The 25,740-nt window shown below is 42.6% G+C and overlaps 1 protein-coding gene across 1 annotated transcript in view; it reads left to right on the top strand.

Moving 5' to 3' along the window:
- LOC143942696 (NACHT, LRR and PYD domains-containing protein 12-like) overlaps nucleotides 1-25,740 on the top strand; it is a 155,630-nt gene that overhangs the window by 26,413 nt on the left and 103,477 nt on the right. Inside the window, exons 9-12 of the mRNA XM_077464075.1 lie at nucleotides 3,090-3,254; nucleotides 10,884-11,048; nucleotides 13,345-13,509; nucleotides 20,945-21,109. Coding sequence (XP_077320201.1) covers nucleotides 3,090-3,254; nucleotides 10,884-11,048; nucleotides 13,345-13,509; nucleotides 20,945-21,109 — 660 coding nt within the window. The remainder of the gene's footprint in view (nucleotides 1-3,089; nucleotides 3,255-10,883; nucleotides 11,049-13,344; nucleotides 13,510-20,944; nucleotides 21,110-25,740) is intronic.

Here is a 25,740-nt window from a genome sequence, read left to right on the forward strand (position 1 = left end):
CCCCAGCACAAGCTCTCCCCCCCGTAATCCTATGGAGGCAGAACTATACTGTCCAACAGGAGGCTGCCTGGGAGTTGGGGTGAGACCACAAGGCAGGGGTCACCGCTTCCTTCCACGGCCGGTCAGGGACATTCTGCCTGAGGGGGGATCCTAGTACAGGCTGTGTGAAGTGTTTTGATTTTGGGGTAGCCAGTCTGGCAGCCCAAAGAGCCCGTCTGCCAGGACATCTCCTTTGAAGCCTTGGTCACAGGATTGGTGAGAGAGCACTGCACGCAAACACCTGTGTTTCTTTAGTTCACCTTCCTGGAGGATTTGTGCCACATTTACACTCTGCTGGGCAGTTACAGTACCTACCCTGCTTACCTGGGTATCACCAGTACACTACACACCACTTTTTCCAAACAGGACACCAAATGCACCAGCTCAGAGCTAGCTGAAGACAAAAGGCCTTTTCTTCTTTCTGAAAAACTACAACCCCTTTCCCCTCAAATGATTGGTCCTGTTAGTACTTTGTGGTACCCGCACCTACACTCAGGACTTGTTTTAGGATTGAGTCTAGATAGTAAAGGACCATATTGTTAAGTCAGTGCACCAAACCAGATATTGTGTTTGAATGGTTCTTTGGGACTGTGGTGTTGAGGTACAGAAGGGAGAGAGCTGACATAAAAAAGGGTCATTCCTGTGCCCTCCTCCTGCCTGGACTCATAGAACCCAACTTAAGTAGGGCTGGTGACTATTTTATTGGCGTGTTATTGTTCATACCGGGGTTGAGAGCCAGAGTACAGAACCAAACATACTCAAGCTGGTCCTTCGGGGGTAGCTCTACACTTGAATTACCATTCATTTGCATCTTCATATTACCAAATGCATGGTAATTCAGAATAAAACATATGCTTTGGCATGCGTTTTGAAAACACATAGCAACACATGTCACGCTTGCATTACCATTTATTCACATCTGCACATTTTCCAATGCATGGCACCCCACATGCACACTCACGCTTTGCCGTGTGTTTTGAAAATGCACGACGTGCTTGTGTTTCCATATGTTTGCATTTGCTCATTTCCAAATGTGTGGCAACCTGCACAAAAAACATGTGCTTTGCTATTTGTTCCAAAAATGCAGGCCAACGTGCATTTTTACCATTCATTTACATCTGCATGTTTCCAAGAGCGCTGCCACCTTCACAAAAAAAAACATGTGCTTTGCTTTTCCATGTGCTTCAAAAACACGTGGCAACCCGTATCATTTTTTCGCTTGTGTTTGTTTCTGAACTCACAGCAACCCACAAGAAAACGCAAGGCAACATTCGGTGCACTTGTTTTACCATTTGTTTGCATCTGCGCATTTCCAAAAATGTGGCAGTCCGCACAAAAAAACATGCACTTTGTCATTAGTTTAGCAAACATGTGGCAACACACATCATGCTTGTGTTTACTCATTTGCAACTGCGTGTTTCCAAATGCATGACAACCCAGAAGAAAACGCACACCTTGCTGCGCTTTTCAAAAACATGCGGAAATGCGGCATTCACTTCTGCGCACTTGCCAATGAGCAGCAACGTGCACAAAAAATGTGTGCTATGCTGTGCATTTCAAAAGCATGCAACAATGTGCATCCTGCTTGGATCGCCATTCATTTGCTTCTGCGCGTTTCCAAACGCAGGGCAACCTTCAAGAAAAAGCATGCATTTTCTGTGTGAGTATACAGCTCTTATCAGCCAAGAAGAATAGAATATCGGATAAAAATCATCCCGTCCAATCACTTGCAATGCTGATTCCGGCCTCACACTGTCTGCAGATACCATTCATGCTCCATGCACAAGGCGATTATAGTACAATATGAGTCATGTCAGTGATATTCTGTGCCAGTGGCGGCTGGTGCTCAAAATTTTTGGGGGGAGCAAACAAACTGAAAAACTTAACCCCCCCATCAATTCTATCCTCACTGTGCCCATCAATTGTATCCTCATTGTGCCCATCATATGCAGCCATCCATTGTGCCCATCATATGCAGCCACTTGTGCCCATCAAACGCAGCCACTTGTGCTCGTAATATGCAGCCACTTGTGCCTGTCAAATGCAGCCACATGTGCCCAGTATATGCAGCCACTTGTGCCCATCATATGCAGCCACTGTGCCCATGACCCCGCTCGCGGCTCTGACAGACACCCACTTGTGGCTCTGATGGCCCCTGCTCGTGGCACTTACCGCCAGTCCTGAGACCACCAGAGCAGCTGTGGCGGCGGGGATGTTTGTCCTTGTGTCTCCTCTGTGCCCCAACTCTTAAGCGCCAGGCATCCAATAGGATGCCCTAGTGCTTTGGCCAATCAGCAGACAGGTCTGACGACCTGCCTCCCTGATTGGTGGGGAGGAGCATTGGTGTTAAAATAGCTAAAATTAATTCACTATCATCACACAATTGGGTGGGATCAGGGCACACTCTATTTTGAAGCTTATTAGAGCCTCTGGCTCTAATCAGGTGCTTCAAAAGTACCATCACCTCCCGCCCCGCCATTGAAATCCATGTATCTGGCGTCCTGAAAGGGTCGGGCACAAGGATGGGGGGCGGTGCCCACAATGCACGGGCTGCCCCTGTTCTGTGCTCATCCTGTGTATGAAGATATCACCGTCTCTACATATGGAGGACAATATTGGGGGGTCTAATTCATTATAAAATGTTTCTTAAAAAATTCTATTTCCTGGCGTTTTATAAAGAGATCTAATATAAATGATTTCAATAAAGAGAAATTTGTTCAATTCACATAGAGCATGGGTGCTCAACCTATGGCCCTCCAGCTGTTGTAGAACTACACGTCTCATCATGCCTCTGCCTTTGGGAGTCATGCTGGTAACTGTCAGCGGCATGCAATGCCTCATGGAACTTGTCGTTTTGCAACAGCTGGAGGACCACATGTTGGTCATTGTAAAACTTTGACATTCACAGACATGACTAGTTCAGGAACTAGAATTCCCTTCATGCCAACTGGAGGGCCATAGTTTGGAGACTCCTGATGTAGAGAATAATCACATTCATTCCAGGGGAGAAATTAATTTTCTTCTGGTAACATTCTTCTCTTCTTCTACAGTTTGGATAGCAATCTCCTGAAAGAGAGTTCCTGCTCCCACATGGCATCTGCAATAAGAAATAACCAGACACTGAGGAAACTGGACCTGTCTAATAACAGTCTGGAGGGTCCTCATTTCAGGGATCTGATGGAAGCCTTGACAAGAAGCCGAATAGAGGCATTACAGTGAGTATAACAGGACTGACTGAAACAACAATATTCTGGGACAGTTTAAAAATCTGATATTGTAAACAAAATTGATCACATTTTCTGACTGGCCATAGATTGATCAGTTTTCGCGTGGTTCACCGGGGACCAGACAAATTTTGATTAGTGTTTGGCTGCACTTGTTCAAAAGAAGTTGATTGTTAGATTGACTTCTGTCAAACAACTTGGAAATTTTTTGGCAGTCAGTGGCTGCAGCCTCTGATCAGTGTATTCTTACAGCGCTGGATCCAGCTATCAGAATACAATGTCCCAACAGGGGCATTCCTCCATCTATCTTGTTTTGTGTGGATGGAGTAATCTGTTAATTCTTTCTTTTATGTAAATCACAAGACACCGAGCAGGATTAAAGTGGTTGTTAACCCACCAATCTAAAATTACAGTATACGCTCTGTTTATGCATGTAATGTGCTCCTGTGTCTGTGCTTTATAAAAATAATGCAGTATATGCCTGTTTACAGAGCACTGATCGACACTCACGTGACCCGCCACCTCACTCAGCCTGACAGCTGCAACGGACTGGGCTGAGGATCCCCAGCTGATGTCAGTCAAGAGGGGAGGAGTAGAATAGGAGAGAGGCAGTGGGTCACATGAGCACTGATCGGTGCTCTGTAAACTGGTATATACTGCATTATTTTTATAAGGCACACACACAGGAGCACATTATATACATAAATAGAAAGGATACTGTAAGAAAATAATTTGAGCAGCAGAAGCAGAGGGGGTGGGTACAGACATGGAGCTGACGGACAGGGAAGGGAGGGGGGAGGGGACGGAGGAGAGCACAGAGGAGGACAGAGGAGAAAGCAGATGCCAGAGGCACGTAAACTGACTATGGCCTCAGTGCTCAGCAGCCATGGTACACCGTGGTCAGTTTACATGGGAGGGTATAGCCAAGTATTTCAGGTGATACAGGGGGCCAAATGACACAGCACAAGCACTGTGCTGTATAACATACTTTAAAGGAACAGGATCTTTATTTTTATTTTTTAGGTTAACAAACACTTTAATAAACATGACAATCTGGGTTATGCTCCACCTATAGGAAAATGGCACTGGCAAAAAAAGACAGGAGGACTCATCCTCTAGAATGCTGCCTCCCAAGGAATGCATCAGTTTTTCACCAGTGTCAGAAGGTGATGGTCACTTATGTGCAGCACTCTGGACAAGCATTGCCAGATTCTCAGTGGTTCCTGTAGAGATTTATCCCTCCAAAGGAAGAAACATTTACTAAAAGATGATGTATGCCCTCTGTGGATACTGCAATTTCTTAATTTTCTGCAATTTCTTCTTAACAAGAAACTGTCTTGTCTGGTTGAGAACGTTCAGGTCTTTAAGAATCCAGCAGTTAAAAGATTATAGACCTTGCTGAAGGCATTGTTTGCTTTGGTGGGGGATGCTAAGCAGCCAGCAGTGGCAACCATTTGTGTCTGTCAAAGTCCTAAGGGTCGAGTAAAGCACCTGGTTAAGAAAGACTCTGCAGGTGCTGAGGTGGGTCTAATTGAGGATTTTCCTTCAGCCCTGTTTTTCAGTAGATGCATTAAAAGATTCTATCCAGCAGATCGCACACCTACTTCTTTTAGCCATTCATATGTGGAGTTCTTTGAGAGCTGATCTGCTAAGAAGCTACCGGCAGGCTTCCTGTTCCATGGGGAATGCTTTTTTGGAGTGGATTTAGACTCCTATATTCAGAAGATCTCAGGCAGAAAATGTTCCCTTCTCATCCTTAGGAAGAAGGGTAAGCATCCTCATAGGACATCTGCTGCTTTTACATCAAGATATGCTTCTTCTCTGCAGACTTTTCACCGCTTACAAGTCTCGACCTCTAGGAGGAAACCTTAAGGTCAATTTTGCAAGAAAAACTGGGCCCTTAAGTCAATGAAGTTGTACTCTAAGTCAACCCCGCTATAAAGGGTCACACCCTCTCTCAGTTGGGAGGACATTTTTGAACCTGAACAATCTACTGTAAATAGGTTTTTCAGGTAGGTTTTGGGATGGAATTGGTGCAAGCAGTGGAGGCCTCACTGAAATCAGAAATTTGACTCAGACATTGGAAAGATTTGGCTGGGACAACCTTCAAAGGTTGGTCTAACTACCAACCTAGAGATTGGAGTCTTTTGATCTGCTGTGAGAAATCATCCAGGCAAATGTTATTCTTCCTCCAGAGAATTTTATCTGAAGAATTTTTCAACCTACACTTCAATGAAGGTGTTGGAAAAGATGGTTTCCGGATTTGAGGCAGTCCCTTTTGAGCAATTTAATTCCAGCCCTATACAGCAGAATATCATGTCCTAATGGGACAGGAGATCTCTGTCTGGATTCTCCAGTTTGTCTGCATTCCAGTGTTCTGCGGTCACTGGATTGGTGTATGTCACCTCTGAGGTTGGAAGCAGGAAAATTGTATCTTGTATGTTGGTGCCAGAAGGGAGGGTCAGAGTAGTTTAATAACAACCATCTCTAGGGTTTACAGAGAATGGTCCAAAAAAGAGAAAATATCTAGTGAGCGGCAGCTGTGTAGACAAAAATGCCTTGTTGATGTCAGATAAGAATGTGTAGACTGGTTTGAGATGATAGAAAGGCAACAGTAACTTAAATAACCACGCGTTACAACCAAGGTATGCAGAATACCATTTCTGAATGCACATAACATTGAACCTTGATTCAGGTGAGCTACTGCCGCAGAAAACACACTGGGGTGCCACTTCTGTCATCTAAGAACAGGAAACTGAGACTATAATTCGCACAGGCTCACCAAAATAAACACAAGATTGGAAAAACCATTGCCGGGTCTGTTAAGTCTCGATTTCAGCTGCGATATATATATTAGCTTATCCACAATAGGATGTCACTGCTACTTATCATCAACACCTTAAAAAATGTTGCAACGTAAAAAAAAATCTCTGAATACCAACAGTCCTCATAAAAGAAAGGCTCTCTGGACTGATGCCATCAAACGTCAGAGTGACATCATATGTGTATAAGAGTCGCATTTTACGAAGGATAAAGCACCTAAATCTTTGCATAATTTTTTCCCACATATCTTCTGTTCTAACAACCTCAAAAGAAGAAAGGTGTTATAGTGGCAATCAAAGAGACTCATTCCACCTTTTGGATTCAGTAATAGAAGACCATGTCTCATTCCACCTTTTGGATTCAGTAATAGAAGACCATGGTTAGTATATAATTCTAGTTGCTAATATAGACAATGTTACTTACACAATAGGCAACTTTTACGCTCCTAACAAGCATCAACAAAAATTCATCCTTAAGCTGTTGAGAAAGGTACGAAAAATACAGAGAGGGAATATTATCATATGCAGAGATTTTAACCCCCCCGATGGATCCTAATGTAGATACTACTAAAAGAGACCGCACAAATAGATTGAGTCTTGGTGATATTTTCACTGAGGAAAATTTCTACGATCCATGGAGGTGTTTGCATAATACTGAAAAAGACTACACGTTTTTCTCTAATGTACATAAAACGTATTTCAGAATTAATTTCTCCATTACAGACAAAATGCTTAGATGCACAAATTCAGAACATCACTTGGTCGGATCATTCACCGATCACTTTCTATTACGAGAGGCCCACAAGGCCTAACCTCAACCCTTTGGAAGAATAATACATTTTTATTCTCTCAAGAGACATACGTGTCTGCAATGAAGAACAAATTGACAGAATTCTTTGATTTGAATGATAATTTCTCTACATTCACTACAAATCTATGGTGTACTCACAAAGCCTTTATTAGGGGTATCCTTATTCAGGTGGCATCTAGGGATAAAAGAGGCTAAAATGTGTTAATACCCTTTTAAAAGACACATCTAGTCTTGAAAACAAACATAAACAATCCCCAGATAATTCTAAGCTATTACAAAAACTCAACAATAAATGGAATAAACTTAGGTCAACTTTATTAACCAACCATGACAAATACCTCAAACAGCTGAAATTTTATGATTACTGCCAAAATAATAGGGCAGGCAAATTGATGGCCTCTGTACTACGTCACCGCCAAATAACAGATGCTTTCTCTGATTTTTATGGAGATTTATACAACTAAAAAAATGACAAGGATACTATCCAACCAACATTAAAAGACATTACAATATTCTTAGACAAAGTGAACTTACCCAAAATTGACCCTAATACACGTACTAAATCAACCCATATCGTTAATGGAAAACCAAAAAGTTATAAAAGACCTTCTGCTGCATAAATCGCCAGGTAATGACGGTCTATCCAATGAATATTACAAAATGTTCATTAATATTTTAGCTCCACACTTAACAAATCTGTTTAATTGCATAGCTACAGCCAAATGTTGCCTGGAAGAACTGTTAGAAGCATTAATAATTACTCTCCCGAAATCTGACAAAGACTTGACATCTCCTTTAACCACTTGCTTACTGGGCACTTAAACCCCCCTCAGTCCCAGACCAATTTTCAGCTTTCAGCGCTGATGCACTTTGAATGACAATTGCGCGGGCATACAACACTGTACCCAAATGAAATTTTTATAATTTTTTTCCCACAAATAGAGCTTTCTTTTGGTGGTATTTAGTTACAGCTCGGAGTTTTATTTTTTGCTAAACAAACAAAAAAAGATGCAAAAAAAAAATCATGTTTTAATAGTTTGTTATAAAATTTTGCAAACGGGTCATTTTTCTCCTTCATTGAAGTGCGCTGATTAGGCGGCACTGATAGGCTGCATTGGTGGGCACTGATGGGCTGCATTGGTGGGCACTGATAGGCTGCATTGGTGGGCACTGATAGGCTGCACTGGTGGGCACTCATAGGCATAGTTAAGGCGGCACTAATAGGCACAGATAAGGCGGCACCGATGGGCACAGATAAGGCGGCACTGAAGGGCAAAGATGGGCACAGATAAGATGGCACGGATGGGTCGCACGGATAAGTGGCACGGATGGGTGGCACGGATGGGCACTGATAGGTACCACTGATAGATGGGACTGATGGGCACTGATAGGTGGCACTGATAGGTGGCTCTGATAGGTGGCACTGCTGGGCACTGATGGGCGGCACTGCTGGGCACTGATGGGCGGCACTGCTGGGCACTGATGGGCGGCACTGGGGTGCAGCACCTTTGAGGCAGATTGTGGGCACTGTGGGTGGCACTGTGGGTGGCACTGCTGGGTGGCACTGTGGGTGGCACTGCTGGGTGGCACTGTGGGTGGCACTGTGGGCACTGCTGGGTGGCACTGTGGGCACTGCTGGGTGGCACTATGACCACTGCTGGGTGGCACTGATGGGGGGCACTTAATTTTATTCAGGATGGCACTGCGGGGGGCAGTTGGGCACTGGCAGGGGGCAGGTGGTCGCTTGAATTGCTGGCCGTGATCGGGACTGATGTCCCGATCACGGCCGCCGGTGATCGGCTAGGAATACTAGCCGATTACCGGCTCCGTTTTATCACATGATCAGCTGTCATTGGCTGACAGCTGATCACGTGATAAGGGGTCGGGATCGACCCCTTGCACGGATCGGTGATCAGGCGAGTCTCATGGACTCGCCGATCACAGAGCGCGCTGCGCGCGCCCCTCAGGGGGCGCGCAGGCCGCTCGTACACGGGACTACGTCTATTGACGTCGTCCCGGAAAAGGAGATCCGCGCTGTAGCCGTCATTTGGCTATAGCGCGGATCTCAAGTGGTTAAACTATCGACCAATGTCGTTCCTCAATTCGGACATTAAAATTTATGCCAAAATATTGGTCAATCGTTTGTTAGAAATTATTATTATTATTATTATACATGATTTATATAGCGCCAGCATTTTATGCAGTGCTTTACAATGTATAGGGGGACAACATAATTACAGTACAGTTCAATACAAAAGGTACGGGAGGGCCCTGCTCATAGAGCTTACATTCTAAAGGGAGGGGGTGGTGGTACAAAAGGTAATAGCTGCAGAGAATGATTTGATGGGCGTGGCTCGGGACAGTTAGGTGGGTGTGGGATAGGCTTCCATGAATAAATTAATTTTCAGGGATCTCCTAAAGGTGGACAGGGTAGGGCCTGATTGGATATACTGGGGCAGGTAGTTCCAATGAAAATATTTCAGGAATAAAGATAGGTAATAGATTACATAATATTGGGCTATTTTCCAGTGACATCATTCTATCTTTAACTAATCCCATCAAATCCCTACATGTGCTACTTAACTCATTTAGTAAAGTATCTTATTACAAAATTAACAATAGGAAAAGCTTTGCCCTACCTATGAATATATCTAACAATACCTTTACTATCCTCAAAGAAAAATATAACAAATATAACAAAACAAATGTATTTACCCAATGGGATGCATTGGCTAATGCCCTTATTTAATATGCTCTTAAAGCAAACCCATTTCTCCTCCGTGTTTTTTGTTCCTAAGATGTTATCCCAGTTTATGCCTTCTAAGAAGGTTCGTAGTTTGAGGAAGTTGGCTCTTTTGAAATTCAGTGTCTTTGTATTGCCCTTGTTTTTCCTATTTGTGTGATTTACACTGAAGCTAATTGACCTGTGATTGCTGTTTCCTAAATTGCCCCGTATTTCCACATCCATGATCAGGTCTGTATTGTTGGTAATTAGAAGATCCAGCCCGTAATTGCGGCGAGGGGAGGCAGAACGGGGAGATTTCCCTGTTCTGCCTAGAAACATGATAGGGGATCTACTGCTCCCTGTCATCGGGAGCAGTGATCTGTCATGTTGTAGTGAACCCCCACAGTTAGAATCTCCCCCTAGGACACACTTAATCCCATGATCGCCCTCCTAGTGTTTAACCCCTTCCCTTCCAGTGTCATTTATACAGTAATAAGTTTCTATTTGTAGCTCTGATCGCTGTATAAAGGACAATGGTCCCAAAATAGTGTCGAAAGGTAAATAATAATAATAAAAATGCCATAAATCTAATTTTTTTTTACTAAAAATATGTAGAAGAATACATATCGGCCTAAACTGTGTTATATATTTTTTGGGGGGATATTTATTATAGCAAAAAGTAAAAAATATTGCCTTTTTTTCAAAATTGTCACTCTTTTTTTTGTTTATAGCACAAAAAATAAAAAATGCAGAGGTGATCAAATACCACCAAAAGAAAGCTCTATTTGTGGGAAAAAAAGACTTCAATTTTGTTTATAGCATACCCCTAGTATTATTTTCCCCTTAGCTTCATCCCTTTGGAGCTCTACCCATAAGGATTGCACCTCATCCCTTGCTCCGTTGGTGATGTCATCTCTCACATTCACTTGTACATTATTCTTGATATTTAGGAATACTCCTCCCCCTTTTTTACCCTCTCTATCCCTGAGATAAAAGGTATACCCTTGAATGGTCTGGTCCAATCACTAGCAATGCTGATTCCATACACAAAGAGATTATAGCACAATCTGATTCATGGCATTGGTAGGCTGTGGTCATCCTGTGTATGGAGAGATCGCCATCTCTGTACACAGCTGACAATATTGGGGGGTCTACTCCATCATAACATTTTCAAAAATGAGTTCCATTAATATAAAGAATAGTTACATTTATTCCTGGGAGAAAAATGTATTTTCTTCTGGTAACATTTTTCTCTTCTACAGATTGTCCTATACTAACCTGACAGACCATTCCTGCCCCCACCTGGCATCTGGAATAAGAAATAACCAGACACTGAGGAAACTAGACCTGTCTGTAAACAATCTGGAGGGTCCTCATTTCAGGGATCTGATGGAAGCTCTGACAACAAGCCGGATAGAGGAATTACAGTAAGTATAACAGGACTAACTAAGACAATAATATTCTGGGACAGTTTTTTATCCAAAACGTGTAAAAATCCAGACTCCAGGTGTTGTGATATTGACTTATCTTTTCCTGAGTTCTCGTCTGAGTGAAGCAGAGGCAATCTCACTGCAGACAACCTTGTTGAATCGAATTGAACTCACCAAACACTTTGTGTCTATTAGTGATTTTATTGCACACAGAAGGCTCAGGCAAACTATATGATGTGGAAGATTTTGGTATTTGAAGTGGTATAAATTAATATTTTCTTCTTCGGCTCAGTGTGTGTGTTGCAGGAACAATAGCAGGAACTTACAATGATGCAGGAGGAAATTACATCATACGAGAGGGAATTTTACAGAAAAAATTAGTGCAATAAAAGCTGCCAGTGAGCATAGGGGGCTGTATAACAATGAACAATTAAATTAAAGCGGTGTTCTGGCCGAAATGTGAATTTAACATAAAAATACTCCTAGAATACTCATGCCTGGTGCGATGTAATAAAGGTATGCTATAAACTATGGGCAGTTTTCTATTTGTGCAGCATCTTTTTCTTAATTTGTAAAGTCCCTGCACAACGCAGCCATCTCCAGTGTGGGCATCTGAAGCCGCAGTGTCCTTCTTCCTGGATTCCGTGCATGCTGGCGCTACACAGTCTATGTCATGGGTGGAGTTGTTTTTTTCTGGGTCTGGCTGTGCAGCGGGGCGTCATGATTGACAATAGGTCTACGTAGGGCAGTGTTTCTCAATTCCAGTCCTCATGGCCCACTAACAGGTCATGTTTTCAGGCTTTCCATTATTTTGCACAGGTGATTTGATCAGTTTCACTGCCTTAGTAATTACCCCAGCTGTTTCATCTGATGGAAATCCTGAAAACATGACCTGTTAGTGGGCCATGAGGACTGGAATTGAGAAACACTGACGTAGGGGGACTTAGTTATTTTTATTTTTTTCCATTTTTGATAAAGGACTTGTCAAAAACATGGGCACAAGATACTTTGGAGTGGAGGGGACAGAGCCCCAAGGGATTCGGGGGCCCTCATTTTTTTTTTTTTGGTGTGGAGTTCCCCTTTTTAACTGGCATTTTTTGGTCTTTCAGCTTTTAGCGGAGAAGCCCGCTGGCAGCTGATGACTCATCCATTGTTAACTATGCGGCGGCCAGCTTTTTGGCCCCTCTCCTTAACAACATACTGACTTTGCCATGTGGGGGGCAGCCCATTGAAATCAATGGGCTGCCCTATGCGTGTCGTGGAAAAAAAAAGTGTGCTCCCACTATGGTAGGTGTGAGTGAGGCTTGAATGTGAAATGTGTGCATTTACACAAGAACAATGAGGCTCTATTCACATCTGCGTGTTTCCAAACAGAAAATGTGTGCTTTGACGTGCATTTTACCATTATACATTGTTGCCCTTAAAGACCCATCCCCTCTGGGAGGTTTTTCTTTTCTACAATAATTATAAGATTGCATGTGCTGTGTGTGTGAAATATCCTATTCAGTGACAACTTTGTGAACATTTTTATTTTCCAAAAACCTGATTACATTCTTCTGTCACTCAGGACCCCTACCGTTGAACCTCTAAATCGGAACTTTCCTGCCTCCCAGCACCCCTGCCCAACACTCCAGATACTGCACCTTTCTGCCAGCTAGCAACTCTGCCGATTCATACTTCACCACGGTTCCTCTTATCTCTGCTTCTTCTTGTCACCTCTGCAAGAATATGCAGAAAGAAGGAGAAGCTGAGCCTTGGGTGTTAGGGCTCCCTTCCCACACTTTTTGACTCCATCCACTTTATCCATCTGATCCCATCACCTCTTTCCCAGTGCAGCCTGTAGGGTCAGTCTTTTTTGTGTTTCTAGGTTCCTGGGGAAAGAAAGTGCACACTCCAGGGCTAAGGGACAGAGGGAAGCCAAACACTGAACCTGCCCATCACCTCCATTACTATGCAGCCCTTCCAATGTGGCAGACATATTCTGGATGTCCAACATCCAAATTTATTTTATTTTACTTTCAAGGAAAGTTTTTCATTTGAAATATAACACCGCCCCCTAAACTTCTTTATTGTTATTTTGATTATGTATAGAAAGCATAGGATAGCATAGGAAGAATAGGGCAGGACAGGCTATACAGGATATGATAAAATGAATAGGATCCTAAGGATAATACTAGAACAGAAGAGGATAGAGTAGGATATAGGATTTACTGAAGTTTTATAAAATGATTTGCATTTGTTCTTAGGGAGAAATTGATTTTTTTTCTGGAAACATTCTTCTCTTCTTCTATAGAATATGGAATAATCACCTGACAGACAGTTCCTGCCCCCACCTGGCATCTGAAATAAGAAATAACCAGACACTGAGGAGACTGGACCTGTCTGTGAACAATCTGGAGGGTCCTCATTTCAGGGATCTGATGGAAGCTCTGACAACAAGCCGGATAGAGGAATTACAGTGAGTGTAACAGGACTGACAATAATATTCTGCAAAAGTAGGACATCTAAAATCCATAAATCAAATGCTAATAATGTGATATCTGATCTCCCTTTTCTTTGTAAATAGTTAATTCTAGACTTGTCCAATTCTTGGATCTGATCACACTCCGCCTGGAAATTGTTATTTTTTTCCCTATATGGGTATGTAGGTGAGAGAGCTTGTATAGAACAAATCTGACACAATCCCCTACAAAAGAGCAAAATATGTAAAAATAAAATCCCTAGAGTCTATCCACGTGGAGGAACCCTGGGGAATGGGGATTTTGAAGTGCCAAAAATAATTACCCAATATAACAAAACATATAAAGTTTCACAATTATTTTATTCAATAAAGTTAAAAACAAGGAGTAAAAAACTGATTAAAAAAAATCAAATTTCATAACATAGACATGGGATACAAACAACTGAACATCAATAAACAGCAAATAGTTTATGGATTGAAGCATTTTGCCAAGATCAGGGCTTCTTCAGGATCCACATATTTCAGTATTTTGACATCTGATGGTTAATGAACAATACAGACAAGATATTAGTTCCAAGGGTACAGAGACACATACATCATGACTAGAGTTGGGCGACTGGTTCGGGCCGAGCATGAGTTTGGGCTGAACATTGACTGTTCACCCGTTCAAATGCGTGAATTATTGGAGCATTCAACTGCTTGTTTGGCCCGCCGAATGACCACAATGCACTGTGCCACTGCACAGTGTATTGGAAGCCCTGATTGGCTGAAGCAATGAAAGCATTGCCCAGTCAGAGCACAGAGCTCTGTCAGAGCCATGACCTGAGAAGTAATGATGACTCCCATCCTATCCAATCATGGCTCATTGCTCTTAGTCCCAACCCACACTATAAAAATATTCTTCCCATAGTGGCCATTTGCAGTGTGATATTGGCATTGAGAGAGATAGAACAGGGCTCTGTTCAGTGCTACTAGCAAGTTATGCCGCGTACATACGAGCGGATTTTGAAAAATCTTGGAAGGTTTTTCTGACGGAATTCTGCTCAAGTTGGCTTGCATACACACGGTCACACAAAAGTTCGCTGAACTTTCAACCGTCAAGAACGCAATGACATAAAACACTTTGATGAGCCAAGAAAATTAAGTTTAGCATACGTCGAATTGTTTCTGAGCATTCATACACACGTTCGCATTTTCTGATCAAAAGCTCTCATCGGTTTTTGCTGGCCGAATTTCCAATCGTGTGTAAGCGCCATTAGTGTGCTATTGTGATTATATTGTCCATGTAGAATATCAGTTTAGTGTGAATCTAGTAATAGTGCAGCGTGAGTGTATTTTGACCATTCATTTTTACTTTAGCATCAGTTTAGTGTGACTCTAATGATAGTTCATTGTGAGTATAGTTTGGCTACTCATTTTTATTTTGACAGTTTAATTTGTCAGGGCAGATTTCCTGCAGTATATTTCAGTGCGTTACTGCACATTTAACGCAGTGTATATTAGTGAATTACTGCACGTTTAATGCAGTACATTTCTGTGCTTTATGGCTTGTTTAATGCAGTATATTTCAGTGCGTCAGTACAGTTTCACTACAGTATTTTGTAGTGTGTCAATGGAGTGTGTGGTAAATACTCAAGTTAAAGTGCACCAAACACCACTTTTCATTGATTAAAGTGCATCCACCTACACATTGCCACATTTTTATTACAGTTTGTTAATAAGCGCCCCCCCTCAACATGTCTATGAGACAAGGAGAGGCAAACATTTCCATGGCACTGTGAGGGGGCCAGCAGCATATGTGTTCACAGGCAAAGGTGAACGTGGTCTGTCTTCAGGCAGGGAATAATTTCCTCTGTTTAGTGATGTTGCCCGTGCTATCCAGCCACAGTATGCAGAGGAGGTGGTGGACTGGCTTACTAAACCATCCTCATCCTCCGTCACCCAAGCAGAGACTAGTATGCAGTCCACCGCAGCTGTCAGAGCAGTTTATTTTGCCTCCTAGTCTACAGCTACTCCTGCCATAGCCCCAGCATGAGGCATCGTGGAGTCAGCTGAGTTATTTAAACACAGTGTCAGGCACTTGCTCCTTGACGTTGCACAGCCATTACTTGATTCAGATGTTAGTTCTGAGGTTGAGGAAGGTAGGAACATGAGCCTACAGAGAGGGGAGAACACTGGTAAACAACAAATTGACAGTCATGTTCCCCCAGCCACAGCTTATTGCCAAGTTGTCTCCAGTGATAATGAGAATGGAGGGGATAATAATGATGAGGTCACTGACTCAACTTGGGTGCTGGATAGAGCAGAGGAGGAAAGTGAGGGTGAGGCACAGCCCCAAAAAGGGCAGTGAGCAGCATCAGGCATTGTGGAGTCAGCTAAGTTATTTAAACACAATGTCAGGCACTTGCTCCTTGACGTAGCACAGCCATTACTTGATTCAGATGTTAGTTCTGAGGTTGGGGAAGGTAGGAACATGACCCTACAGAGAGGGGAGAACACTGGTAAACGACACATTGACAGTCATGTTCCCCCAGCCACAGCGTATTGCCAAGTTGTCTCCAGTGATAATGAGAATGGAGGGGATAATAATGATGAGGTCACTGACTCAACTTGGGTGCTGGATAGAGCAGAGGAGGAAAGTGAGGGTGAGGCACAGCCCCAAAAAGGGCATTGAGCAGTCATGAGGTATAGCGGGTGTGCACCGGAAAGGCGATGAATGAGGAGGAGCATAATTGCCCCCCTTTTGTGTGGCTTTCAGGTGCTCTTGCCAAAGGACTGAGTGGTGGGAGGTTAAATGTCTTGTCAAGCATGTGGTTCCCTAATGGCTGGTGTTTTTGCCACGCTTGATGTGCTTGAGGCAAAGTTTGCAAATTGCAATAGTGCGCTTTGCTGCACATGTACTAAAAAAAGACCCAAATAGCTGACTTGTGGAAAGTGGGCCAGAAGATAGCAGCTCCACAATACAATGGAATAGGGTGAATGCTCTCTACTCCATGATACCTGCCTTTTTGTTCTATTATTTTCTATTCTATTCTAATGTGATTTCATTCTATATGAAATTATAATTTCGTAAAATATATATATATATATATATATATATATATATATATATATATATATATATATATATATATATACACATATATATATATATATAAACCCACTTTCCGAAATTCAAATTCAATTTTTTTTACGATTTGAATCGTTATTTCGGATTCGTTTAAATTTGTTACCTTTGTAATTTGGATGTATACAAATTTCCGAATAATGAAAAATTTGTCAGACTTTCGATTTGGAACGAAATGAAATGCACATGCCTAGTGAAGGGTTCATGGGCACTATTAACACCCAAGGACCAAGCTTTCCACACCTGTTTGACAAGAGCATATCATTGCAATTTTTGAAAGCAAGACCAATTCTTGCTTTCACCAAGAGTATCTCTGTAGAGTTATCTTATGAATGAACCACCAACACCCAAAGCCCAATTTTTCTGCACCTGTTACTTATAACCAAAGTCTGTGAAAGAGACACCAGAACTTATCAAAAAAATCTCTAATCTTGTTCCAAGTGCACTAAATTGTGGCCTCATACAGACTGGTTTCCCAAGCCATCGATTTTTTAAATAAAGCAAGCTTGATTGGAAAATGTCATTCTTTTGGCTTTATAAGTGTCAATTTTGCTGCAGGTTCTATACACGGTAGAGATGCCACAATTTACAGGCAGACTAAAGGGGACCCCCATGCACTATATTCAAACACAACTGCTGCTCTGTCTCTCTGGGGAGGAGGGAGGGTTTGTACATTAGAAGAAAGTGGGCTGCGAAGGGGTTGAGGGAAAAAAAAGCAGGGAAGTAGGTGCTATTAGAGTATTTTGCAGGTTGGGTGTCAGCGGCCAGGACCCAGTCTTTTTGTGTAAAGTTGATTAATGCTTCCCTTCCTTGCTCTGCTCTTATTGAACTTAAAATCAGGCACACACGTGCTTGCACTACATTAGCAACATTGAAGCAACACAGCTGACAAGCAACATATAGCTGACAATATAGAGCAGGGGTAGGCCAGGGGCAGATCCAGAGTCTAGTCTCGGGAGGGGCACTGCCAGAAAATGTTTTTTTGCAAGCAATTTATCAGGGAAATGGCTGGTGTTGGCGCTTCAATCATCCTGGCACCATGGTTGTTATAGTGTCAGGATGATTTAAGCGCATTATTTCTATTATTACATTGTTATATATATATATATATATACCATAATGCAGAATCAGCATCACCCGTCTGCCGAGCTGCCCACCCACCGAGCCGCCCAGACACTCACCCGCAACTAATTTCTCAGGGGGGGCAATTGGCCCCTTGCTCCCCATGGATCCGCCCCTGGGGTAGGCAACCTTTTGAGCACAGTGTACCGTAAATTGTTTTCAATAAAATTTAGCGTGCCAGCTACATAAAAAACTTCACACTCTTTGAATAAAGGAAATGCTGTAAACAAGTTACAATAATAGTAAGAAATTAATATTGAGCTTTGTAACTTCAGATCAGCCTAATTCCTGCACCTTCACACCTCAGATCACCCCAATTCCTGCACCTTCATACCTCAGAACACCCCAATTCTTGCACCTTCACACCTCAGATCACCATAATTCCTGCACCTTCATACCTCAGAGCACCCCAATTCCTACACCTTACCACCTCAGATCACCCCAATCCTGCACCATCAAACCTCAGATCAGTTCCAATTCCTGCACCTTCACATCTCAAATCAGCCCCAATTCTTGCACCATTGAACCTCAGATCAAACCCAATTTCAGCAACCTCAGATCTCAAATAAACTCAATTTCCTGCACCTTCACACCTCAGATCACCTGAATCTTCCACCTTCAAACCTCAGATCACCCCAATTCCTGCACCTTCACACCTGAGATCATCCCAATTCCTACATCATCAGAACTCAGATAACCCCAATCTTGCACCTTCACATCTTAGATCTGCCCCAATTCCTGCACCATCACACCTCAGATCACCCCAATTCCTGCATCATTGCACCTCACATCACCCCAATTCCTACACCCAGTGCCTGGCCAAGGTCATTTGTGCCCAGGGCAATGGCAAACAACAGTGGAATAATGTTTGTGACATGGGCTGTGGTGTCACTGGAAGGAAAATAAATGCTGCTGGAGCCCTGTCAGTTTGAGGAGGACTGATTGGCAACTGTGCCTGTGGGATGAGGAGGAGGAGCTGTGCCCTGAAGGTACATGAACCTAAAAGGCTCTAGGGAGGCTCTGAGTGAGGAAGGGGGCTGGAAGACTAGTTCAGATGTATGGCTATCATTGCTGGTGTTTGACAGGTGGTGAGGGATGATATTTCACCTCCTCGTTGCCTGTTTTAACTTTGAAAATGCTGGCCCACTGCACTGCAACCATGTGAATTGCATGTGGTTGCAAGTCACAAATTGCACAAATTGGGGCGCAGCCACATTTGTGGTGAAATGCCATTTTATTTTTACCATGTGTACAGCCCTGAGAAGCCCCATCTCCTTGTTCAGGTGGGTGACTGGGGACAGTAAACTGCAACACAACTGCCTGCTTTTACTGCCCCCACCTCATTGTGTGAATGAGCCCTGAGACCCCATTTAAACTTTCAGTTGGGGTGAAGGGGTGATAAAAAAGAAGGTGATTGGACCCAGGTTTTACTACCCCTGAAGCTGCAAAGGCAGCCATATGGGAGTATGCTGCTGCCACTATGCTTTGCATCCACAAAAAATGATCCCACTTGTGATCAGTAGTCAGTACCGCCTGATAAATGTGACCCATGTAAGTGCAGCTGGTCTGTGTGATGTGGGTGATAAAATGTAAATTAGAGAAAAAAAATGTGAAATCAGGTAGGGATAAGAGAGTGAAAAGCTTGGGTGGTGGGATGGAGTAGTAAGGGCTTGTTCACAATGCCCACACACAAAACCAGAGCAGGTTAGTGTGCGGGCAGATGTCCATTTTAGCTGGCAGTAAGCTGGCAGTGAGGAAGTGTTGTGATGCACATTTCAGCACATTACACGGTTCTCTTTTCTCAACTTTATTTTAAGTTAACAAAATGGCACTATTCGTGGCTGCTGTGCAGTGATATGCAGTGCCATCCAGTGCACTGATAAAATGTAGCATGGCTGCATTTTATAGCAGCTTACTGCACTGCACCTTTGCTTTGCAGTGTAAACAGGGCACATAGAAAACAATTGTAATCTACCTGCCCTAGCAGTGACTGGAAGTCTTCTTGTGTGGAAAAATGCCAGTCACCACACTAGCGTGAATGAGTCCTCATAGTATGAGTAGCTTTTATACATGTCCTGTAAATAGGCTAAGTGCAGTCCGAGAATGGGAGGAGGAGCTTACCGATCCGGGCACAGCAGCATTTCTAATCATTGTGGATGGGGTGGGGATCCAGCCCTGATCAACACCGCTTCAGTGTCGGCTAAGTACAGGCAAGCAGAGAGAGGTGGGCAGGAATGGAGGTGGGCAGGTAAACGAGGTCAGGAACAGTCAGCCACAGCTAGCCTGCCACAACTACTAGCTGGCTTTGCTGATGCATGGGAGAGGGATGTCACAGGCATGCCATTGTAAATATGGCTGCGTGCCATATCTGGCACGTGTGCCCCGTGTTGCGAACCCCTGTTATAGAGTTAGTGTCTTGTATTATTTTCACAAATGTAATTTATTCCTCTTATGTTTATCTTTGCACTAAGGATTTGTGTGGGAGTGCTCCAGCAGTAATTTATAGTGATTGACTTTTGCTGCTTTTGGAGGATTTAGGCTGTCTCCTAGCTGGCTGCCCCGAACATCTTTTTACCATGTGTTGCTCTCCTATTAGTGTTTATAGTGGTTGTAAATTATCACATATACCCAGTGAAGTAACGGGCATCAGCTGATACTCAAGGATTAAACAAATTCTCCTACATAAGTTGTATCTGATTATCTGCAGCCCTCTCTTCTCTGCGTCCATGCTCCATTATAAAGCTTGTCTGAACATTTCGAGAAGTGGAGACAGAGAACTGAAGTTACACTCTGCACAGCTCAGTAAAGAGTAGTCTGAGAGCTGATTGGAGGGAAGGGGCACATCCCCTGATGCTGTCAGTCAGCTGGAGCTCCCTCCCCATCACCATTTTTCTCTTGGTGAAAAATTGTCAGAGATTGTTTCTTGCTGCTAGAAAAGGAACAAAGCAGAAGACAGAAATGACAGTGCTCTTATTTAAGACAAGTACACAGTAAAGAGGGTCATATGCTTTGTTAATGTTTCATATCTGAGGTTTACAACCACAATATTAAATAATTTCTTGTCAGTTTCTAATATAAATGATTCCAATAAAGAGAAAAGAGTTCCATTCATGTAGAGAATAGTTACATTCATCCTCGGAGGAGAAATTAATTTTCTTCTGGTAACATTCTTCTCTTCTATAGGTTGAAGAATACTCACCTGACAGACAGTTCCTGCCCCCACCTGGCATTTGGAATAAGAAATAATCAGACATTGAGGACACTGGACCTGTCTGTGAACAATCTGGAGGGTCCTCATTTCAGGGATCTGATGGAAGCTCTGACAACAAGCCGGATAGAGGAATTACAGTGAGTATAACAGGACTGACTGAGACAGTAATATTCACTTTTACATTCCAGACACTGTGTGATAATACTGTGTATTTGATATCAGTGTCTCCATCCATTCGGAGCAGGATTTAGTTTGATATACAAAAAATCATGTACTGGAGAACCACCAAGACCAATTTTGATACATTTCAGAGTAATCAGCAATTACAATCAAAAACAATCATTCCTGTGAAAAATCCCAACAAATATTGACAATAGAATACAAGGTAAAAAAAAACATGATATTTAAATAGGGTATCTTCAATTTTGAAAGATCAGTGCCAAAAAAAATGAAACATAAATAAATATCTTATCAATAAATTAATCCAGCCACCATCATTATACTGTGGCAGGTTGGCAGGGCTGCGTGAATCTCCATAAGTGTTTGTCGGCCGCGGCACAGCATGTTTCTGGCTCTCACAGGTCTGTGAGAGCCAGAAATCTTGCTTGTTTGTAGGTAACCAAATACTTATTTTCCACCATAATTTGCAAATAAATTCTTTCAAAAATCAGACAATGTGATTGTCTGGATTTGTTTCCACATTTTGTCTCTCATAGTTGAGGCACGCAAACTGACCATGATGTCAGGGCTCAGCAGCCATGAATATCTTGGTCTGTTTGCAGAGAGGAGGGCATAGCTAAGCAGGATCAGCCAGGTATTTCAGGTGATACGGGGGGTCCAAATGACACAGCACAAGCACTGTGCTGTATAACAGGCTTTTAAGGGAACAGGATCAGTATTTTTTCGGGGGGGGGGGAGTTAACAAATGCTTTAACCCCTTGATCGCCCCCTAGTGTTAACCCTTTCCCCATCAGTGACATTTATACAGTAATCAGTGGCTATTTTTTAGCTATAATCACTGTATAAATGTCACTGGTCCTAAAAAAAAGTGTTAAAGGTGTCCGATCTGTCCACCGCAATGTCGAAGTCCCACGAAAAATCGCCGATCACTGCCATTACTAGTAAAAAAAAAAGATAATAAAAATGCCATAAATATATCCCCTGTTTTTTAGTCACTATAACTTTTGCGTAAACCAATCAATATACGTTTATTGTGATTTTTTTTTACCAAAAATATGTAGAAGAATACATATTAGCCTAAACTGATGAATAAATTTGTTTTTGTTTTATTTTTATTTTTTTTAATTTATAATAGCAAAAAGTAAAAAATATTGTTTTTTTTCAAAATTCTTTTTTTGTTTATAGTGCAAAAAATAAAAACTGCAGAGGTGATCAAATACCACCAAAAGAAAGCTCTATTTGTGGGGAATAAAGGACATTAAGTTTGTTTGTGTACAATGTCGCATGACCGCGCAATTGTCAGTTAAAGCGATGCAGTGCCGTATTTCAAAAAATAGGCTGGTCATTAAATCCGGTCAGCAATTAAAGCTGGTCAGTAAATCCTTCCAGTCCTTAAGTGGTTAAATTACAGTATAAAAAGGTCTAATCAGGCTGGCTTCCCTTTTAGTAGCTGGGATCAGCTGCAATGGAGGATTGGTTATCTTGCATTGACCTTGGTCAACTCAAGGAGAAAATATTTATTTTCCAGCCATGAAAAATGTATAAGAAATCCACATGGTGCTCACTGTGTCATAAAAATGGCTAACATATTATTGAGAAACACTCACAATAAAAAAAGTAAAAGGCCTTGGTAGTCAGAGGGTGAGGTAACTCCCAAGGCCACACTGGGCTGATCCAACAACACCTCCACAAGTGCCATATATGTCAGTCCACTGGGAGGTACAGATCATCTGCTCTTAAGACACCAAACAACCCAGCACTCAGCACTGCACGTTACATCAGAATGACTTCATCAGGGGAGATGTCCTCATAATAAAAAGGGGCACAAAGCAGGCATTGGGGTTGATTTATTAAAGGGAAATCCACTCTGCACTACAAGTGCACTGCAAGTGCACTTGTAAGTGCAGTCGCTTTAGATCATTGTAGATCTGAGGGGAAGCTCTGAAATTAGGGGAAGCTCTGCTGATTTTATCATCTAATCATGTGCAAGCAAAAATGCTGTTTTTTATTTTCCTTGCATGTCCCCCTCAGATCTACTGCAACTGCAGTTGCAGTGCACTTGTAGTGCAAAATGGATTTGCCTTTTGTAAATAACCCCCATTGTGTCAGTAAAATGAAAGCTGCTGCAGGGAAAGCATAGTAAATGCTGGCAAACTACATAAGGAGAGATTAGGCTCACTTAGGAAACTTTACTTTAATTCTGCTTGCTAGCTCCTTGGGCAATGAATACCTTTTCAGCCTTTTTTTTCTTATTATTATTATTAGGAACATTTTTGTCATTTTATTTTGTGATTTAAAGTGTTTGTAAAGTCTCAATTTAAAAAAAAAAAAATGTTATACTTACCTGCTCTGTGCAGTGGTTTTGCACAGAGCAGCCCAGATCCTCCTCTTCTCGGGTCCCTCTTTGGCTCTCCTGGCTCCTCCCTCCTGTCGAGTGCCCCAACAGCCAGCAGTTTGCTATGGGGGCACTCGAGCCGAGCTGCAGCTTTGTGTGTCCATTTAGACATGGAGCTGTCATTCGGCCCACCCCCTCTCTCTCCTGATTGGCTAACTGACTTTAATTGACAGCTGCAGGAGCCAATTGCACCGCTGTTGTGTCTAGCCAATCAGGGGGAGAGTCTCAGATGGCCAAGGGAGTTGTGGACATCGCTGGATGACAGATGTCCATTTTAGCTGCAGTAAGCCGGCAGAGAGGGAGTGTTGTGATGCACATTTCGGCACATCACACAGTTCTCTTTTCTCAACTTTATTTGAAGTAAACAAAAAGGCACCATTCGCGTCTGCTGTGCAGTGATATGCAGTGCCATCCACTAGCATGGCTGCATTTTATAGCAGCTTACTGCACCACACCTTTGCGTTGCAGTGTAAACAGGGCACATAGAAAACAATTGTAATCTACCTGCCCTAGCAGTGACTGGCAGTCATCCAGCATGGAAAAATGCCAGTCACCACACTAGTGTGAATGGGTCCTCATAGTATGAGTAGCTTCTCTAAATGTCCTGTAAAGAGGCTAAGTGCAGTCCGAGAACGGGTGGAGGAGCTTACCGACCTGGGCACAGCAACATTTGTAATCATTGTGGATGGGGTGGGGATCCAGCCCTGTTCAACGTCGCTTCAGTGTCGGCTGAGTACAGGCAAGCAGAGTGAGGTGGGCAGGAATGGAGGTGGGCAGGTAAATGAGGCCAGGAACAATTGGCCACAGCTAGCCAGCCACAGCTACTGGCTGGCTTTGCTGATGCATGGGAATGGGATGTAAATGCGGCTGCGTGCCATGTCTGGCATGTGTGCCAGTGTATGCCGACCCCTGTTATAGAGTTAGTGTCTTGTATTATTGTTACAAATGTTATTTATTCCTCTTATGTTTATCTTTGCACTAAGGATTTGTGTGAGAGTGCTCCAAGAACTAGTTTATAGTGTTTGACTTGCACTGCTTTTGGAGGATTTTGACTGTCTCCTAGCTGGTTGCCCTGAACATCTTTTTACCATGTGTTTCTCTCCTATTAGTGCTTATAGTAGTTGTAAATGATCACATATACCTAGTGAAGTAACGGGCATCAGCTGATACTCAGGGATTAAACAAATCCTTCTACATAAGTTGTATCTGATTATCTGCAGCCACTCTTCTGGGCATCTGTGCTCAATTATAAAGTTTGTCTGAACATTTTGAGAAATGGGGACGGAGAACTGAATTTACACTCTGCACAGCTCAGTAAAGAGTAGTCTGAGAGCTGATTGGAGGGAAGGGACACATCCCCTGATGCTGTCAGTCGGAAACAAAAAATTTGCCTAGGGGACTTTAGATGAAGTGTCCATGATGATCACAGGTAAATAAGATGTAAGAGTATACAAAAGTAACAAAGTTTATTGGAGTGTTATAACTTTCGTCCAGTACAAGGCACAAACATAGGTGACAAATACACAAGTACAGCAACATAACATCATGGTCCTCTAAACATAGCCTTAATGACATAACATCACAAAGTATTGGGAGTACAGATATACATAATACATCTCTAACGCGGCGTGTTTCGCAAGCTTTCCGCACATTATCAGGGGTTGATGTGTATATCTGGTGTCTGTAACAACAAATAAACAGTATTGGAGTATAGGTTATGATAGGACAAAAGTATGAAGCCAGAACTAGTGACCCCCAGTGAGGGGCAGTGGAAAAACATCTCCCCCGGGAGCTGAAGGGACAAGGACCACAGCATGGAGGATCAAGGCCAGACGCAGGGCAGGCATGGCAAAAAAGGTAAAAGAAGAGGTGTGCTGATGATGTCAGTCAGCTGGAGGTCCCGCCCGTCGCCATTTTTCTTTTGATATAAAAAAAATTGTCAGAATTATTTTCTTGCTGCTAGGAAAGGAACAAAGCAGCAGACAGAAATTACACTTAGTGCTCTTAATTAAGACAAGTACACAGTAAAGAGGGGATATGCTTTGTTCATATTTCATATCTGATGTTTACAATCACTTTAAGTCATTTATTGTCAGTTTCTAATATAAACAATTTCACTGAAGAGAAATGAGTTCCATTCGTGTAGAGGAAGGTTACATTCATTCCTGGGGGAGAAATTTATTTTCTTCTGCT

Source organism: Lithobates pipiens, unplaced genomic scaffold, assembly GCF_037356315.1.
Source record: "Lithobates pipiens isolate NorthernLeopardFrog02 unplaced genomic scaffold, aLitPip1_a1.2 Scaffold_30, whole genome shotgun sequence".
Taxonomy (NCBI): Eukaryota; Metazoa; Chordata; class Amphibia; order Anura; family Ranidae; genus Lithobates; species Lithobates pipiens.